Here is a 5,492-nt window from a genome sequence, read left to right as displayed (position 1 = left end):
TTAAGTAATATCTTTTCGGTACTTTTTCGGCCTAAACACATAAATTTTTCACGTCTTAAGCTAGTTAATATTAATGATAAAAACAGGTAATTGTTATCGTTTTTTTTTTTAATTTTGAACGTCAATTTTTTGGAATCAGTAGATCATTTTTTTCAACTTCCCTCATCATTTGCACGTAACACACACGTTCGGGCGGAAACCCTTCAATTGGTTTAAAGAAAATCATGTCATCCCTAAGGATCGAACTCATGACCTCTCCCTATCCCATGACACAAAGTACATGAGTAGAACCGTTGAGCTATGCCCGCAAGTTCAGTTGATTGTTATCGTTATTTTAGAAAATAAAATAAATAAACTTGTGCGCTCATTATTCCGGCTTTCATGTAAAAACACACGAACACATTAAACCTGATCTCTTTTATTTTCAATTTTATATTTCAATTTCATATATTCAAATTAAACACAGATCCAATATGTATACATTACCATTTCAAAATCAATAGTCATATTTTGATTATGTAACCCTTCAATTCGTTATATCTATATGATGATGGATCATCATAAGCAATTCGAAACAATAATGATGAATAGAATTTCAATTAGGGCTTGGTTAGGGTTTCAAATTTTAATAATATTACTTGTGGGTGGAAATCACACATCGTCCAGGTTTTGTACTCGCTAATTTGTTATTAGATATCGTTATACAATTTTCCTCAAATTTATTTCATTATTTGATCTTTATTTTACAATATTGGAAATATGGATTTCAAAGCCCTAAAACTGCAAATGATTCGTGGTGCATTGGCTAGAAGAATAATCCTCGCATGTTTATGTTTTGTGTTAGCTATGTTTATCGTTTCGTTCACTCGTATTGCGGGTAAGATTCGAACGAATGAGCCCGTTTTAATGAATTTTGATCAATGTTGGTTTAATCGCCCACGTATGAAAGTATCGAATGTGTGTCATGAAAATTTAACTTTTAGCGTCGTCAAAGAGCTTACGGATAGACAAATGTTGAGACTTGATGGACGAGCATTGTGTGTAGGTGATAATTTGTATTCTGACGCCTTGAGCCTGAGAGAATTAGGATTTATGGAAACATTTCGTGCTAACCAAAACACGATTATGCGTTTTGAGCATGATGTAGAGTTTGAAACGAACTATTTTGACTTTGTGCTGTCTAGAACGTTTGGTAAAGTTCCTATTCCGGCTCGTTTAGTGTTAGAGATTGAACGTGTTTTAAGGCCAGGTGGTATTGGTGTTATGATCGTCGATTTTGATACATTTAACATAGGTAGTTTAGTAAGGTCTGCAACCCCGGTTTCTTTACTACTAAGAAGTTCCAATATTCTTCATGTTTGTGGAATTGGGTCGTTTGCGTTAATTGTATTTAAGAAAAATTTGAGTAATGTCGTGTATTTTGAAAACTTTAGGCTGCCTAAAGAATGCCCATCAGTTTTAAGAAACAAGCCTTTTATGCAGCATATAGAGCCTCTTATGGAATATCAGGATTTGGTTTCTTACTTGCCTAATTTTGTGAATGTTTCATCAAGAAACAAGCTGATTTACATTAATATGGGGACGGGTGAAATGGGTCCCAGCTATCCTATTCATCCGCAAGCGTTTAATGTCTATGTGGTTGATCATAATGTTTCTGCACTTTCTGCACATGTGAAAAAGCCAGGTGTCACGTTCGTGTATCATCCAGGGCTTGTTGAAGGTGATAATTTCGGTCATAGCGTTAACAGTGCCAAATATATGGAAGCCCCGTTGCATGAAAAACGATTTGAGTTCATCAAATGGTTGAAGGAAACTGCGAAAGATGGAGACTTTGTTGTGCTGAAGATGAATGCAGGTGAGACACACTTGAAAGTGTTGTTTGAGTTATTTGAAAGTGGAGTTATTTGTCATGTTGATGAGATGTTTGTTCATTGTTCTGAGGGCGTTGATTGTAGAAATAGTCGTTGTCACGACTGTTTGAGCCTTTTTAAAGGTCTTAGAAATGCTGGCGTTTTTGTGCATAGGTCGTTGCAGGATTGAAAACGTCTAGTTTTTATGTTTTTGTGCATATCTGATTTAAATTTTCTGTTTGTTGTTTCAACAGCTTTAACGACATACTCGTATGACAGTACATTATTACGTATTCAACAATTATTATTAATTATATTATTTGAACTAGTTTAATACCCGCAAAATTGCGGGTTTTGTTACAGAAAATTGTTATTAATATACAACTTTATAGCAGCTATATGAGACAGATATGAGATCGTGCTATAAGAGTGGACAAACTGGTAGTTTTCGAAATCTGCTAACGGAATAACTTCGGCTGGAATTGCAAAATATTACACTCAAATCATATAAAAGAACACATATTCTATACAAGAGTAAGCCTCAAAATCACGTATAGAACACCTTAGTAATGCAACAAAAAGCTTCATTATAATGAGCAATCGGAACCAGTATAGTAGTGGGCAACAACACTTGGCAACCATGACTATTGGAAATTTGTGATAAACGTGGATATGCCTTCTGATCTAACTATGCAATGTTTGTTTACCTTTCTGAGTTGTGTGAAAATGGGAATTATCCTTTCAGTTTCTTTATCTCTCCAGCAAGCAACTGATATCTAACAAAGTTAACATCCATATAAAAGGACATCTAGATAGATTGTTTAATGTTAATCAACTTAAATCAAATGGGTTTGGGAGATGGTTTGTGGATGTGTTATTGCTGTTAGGATTTCTTGTTCGAGTAGGAGATACTTGGAAGAGGTCTCCCATATAAGGTGAAATAGATATCTATAGCTAACTTTTTTCCACATTTGTTATAAAAAGTCAGTCATAAAATAAGTTAACAAAACCTGAAAAGACTAATCCCAACCCTGGCATGTGTTTACAATTTTATGGAGTAACAATTAACATGACCCTTGATTTTATCTAAAAAGAATGATTCTTTTAGTTAAGACAAGTTTTGAAGATATATAAAGGTTTATTCCAGAATTAGGGTAAATCGTACCATCCTTGATGGCTGTAGGACCTTCGGCATAAAGAGCAACCAAATCAACAGTCATGGAAACATCATGCATTTTGTTCATGTTCACATCAATTGGACATAAATGTCCTCTTCCGGATGAAGTCCTTGGTGGGCACTTCACCAGTTCACCGTGACAGAGTTTTCGGTCCATGTTACTTCTGCAACCATTAGTCCAAGATCATCATAAAATTTCACATCACCCTATATTGAAAGAAAAAGAACACACTATAATTGTTTTAGAAGTACTAAAAGTTGTTTTAGAAGTACTAATTGTTTTAGAACAGTATAAATATGTCATTATCTATAATTTTGGTGTATAATATATTGAAACTTATTATTTTTACAAAATCTGTATTTGTCTACACGTTTAACCCATTTTATTTGTTGGAAGCTTTATATAGGTTATCTGTTATGACCTATTATCAAAGTTGAACACTAAACGTCGAAGCACAAAGCATGTTTTATGCAAAGCTGTGACGACCCGGAAATTTTCGACCAAATATAAACTTAATCTTAATATGATTTCGACACGATAAGCAAAGTCTGTAATGTTGAGTCTCAAAATTTTTGAACTGTTTCATATATTCAATTACCCTTCGACTGTTCCCGACGATTCACGAACAACTATTTGTAAATATATATATATATATATATATATATATATATATATATATATATATATATATATATATATATATATATATATATAATAATTTGAAATATTATCCGAAATAATATATGATTAAATTCTTGGAAATAAATATGTAAAATAGTATGCAATGTAATGAAAACTATTATTATAAATATATAGATATATATATATATATATATATATATATATATATATATATATATATATATATATATATATATATATATATATATGTATAAAAATATTACTTGTAAATATTTAAAATTATATTAAATCTAGTTGTTTAAATATATATAATATATATTTATGTGATAAAACTTGTTATTTAAAACTGTATATATATATATATATATATATATATATATATATATATATATATATATATATATATATATATATATATATATATATATAGTGGACCAATCCATGGATAAGCACTAAATGGGGTACAAACTGGATAAGTGAATATGGACCTCACATTTCATGATTTCTAATAAAAAGTCTGATTTTATAGTTAAAAACGCGGAGGGGTATAATCATCATTCATGTATACAAATTGATTTAGGGCTGGATTAGATCATTCTTCAGCCTGTCTCACAATTCGTATAACCCTAACTGCAGATAACAACAACCACCCCATACAATACCAATTCCATTGTTTGCGTAATGCTATGGATATCTTGAATGACCTCCGATCAATCGCCGGTCAAATTTTTAACCGTAACACCTTCGATTCATCCTCAATTTCATGTAAACCGGTTATCGAATCCGGTTGTAGAGACCCCATAACTCGCGTTCTAACCGGTTTTGGAAAGTTCTCCGTTGATTCTGCTTGTAATGATTCTCTTAAAGGTGATTTTTACATGATTTCATTAACTAATCTTGTCACTGACTTGTAATTGCTAGGTTTTGCAGATACGATAGCTTACGATTCCGTTTCACTGTAGAAATTGATGTATAGTGTGTATATGTATTTAATTGTTTTTATATAAGTAAAATAAATTAATCATATAATTTGTTGTATGCACTTATTACATGGTTATTCATCTAGTTAGATATCGTTGGCTAAAGGAAGAAGATTAATTTGATTAATTCAGATTTATTCATGTTTTATACATATATTAACCACATGTGTTATCATCTACGTATGAACACATACACTTATATTCTTTTTTTAACTCGTACACATCTATTTTAATGGATCTGAATATGTCAAAGGTTTAGTTATTGATTTGTATGTGTTGTTTGTAGTTATTGCTACAATGTTCGTTCAAGAGCATGCCGGTAATGAGAAGTCGTTTGTGCGGCATGCTGTTGATTTTTTTGATGGTGAACTTAAGGATGAACTATTTTGCATTAGGTTTGCTTCGTTAGTGATAAGTTTAAGTCTTTTTTTTTATAATATATGTTGATGTGGTTTGACAAAGTGATGATCGGAAAGTGTTACTGGAACGATTTAGAGCAAATTTCGTGTCGGAATCACACACTAAAACGGTTTCCTTTGCGAATTCAAATTGGTGAAGTTCATGCTCCTTTACAATTCATGTGTATATTTGATGTGGTTTGTTATTTATTTGAAAGTGTTGTGTGGGGATTTGTGTTTAATTCTGATTTTTTATTTTTAAATAAATTTAGGAGGAGAATATTGTTGTGATTGTTGGTACATTTACAGATGATGTTCGTGTGCCTGAGATTCCATGCAATGAAGGCTACTGCGTTAAGGTTTACTGAGATTGCTAGGGCAAAGATTGAGAAGGCTGGTGGAGAATGTTTGACTTTTGACCAATTGGCTCTTGGAGCTCCTCTT

The 5,492-nt window shown here is 31.9% G+C and overlaps 1 protein-coding gene across 1 annotated transcript; it reads left to right on the top strand.

Annotated features, from left to right (window-relative positions):
* The first annotated feature begins 759 nt into the window (after positions 1 to 759).
* LOC139841905 (uncharacterized) lies at positions 760 to 2,040 on the top strand. Its single transcript, XM_071832092.1, has one exon. It carries the CDS (start codon positions 760 to 762, stop codon positions 2,038 to 2,040), a length of 1,281 nt encoding a protein of 426 aa, XP_071688193.1.
* The last annotated feature ends 3,452 nt before the right edge of the window (positions 2,041 to 5,492 follow it).

The sequence above is a fragment of the Rutidosis leptorrhynchoides genome, chromosome 4 (assembly GCF_046630445.1).
Source record: "Rutidosis leptorrhynchoides isolate AG116_Rl617_1_P2 chromosome 4, CSIRO_AGI_Rlap_v1, whole genome shotgun sequence".
Lineage (NCBI taxonomy): Eukaryota > Viridiplantae > Streptophyta > Magnoliopsida > Asterales > Asteraceae > Rutidosis > Rutidosis leptorrhynchoides.
The sequence above is the reverse complement of the archived record's forward strand: the minus strand, read 5'-3'. Positions and strand labels throughout refer to the sequence as shown.

What these genes read in the sequence shown, in the direction of transcription:
- LOC139841905 (XM_071832092.1), top strand. Translation starts at nt 760, where the DNA reads ATGGATTTCAAAGCCCTAAAACTGCAAATGATTCGTGGTGCATTGGCT.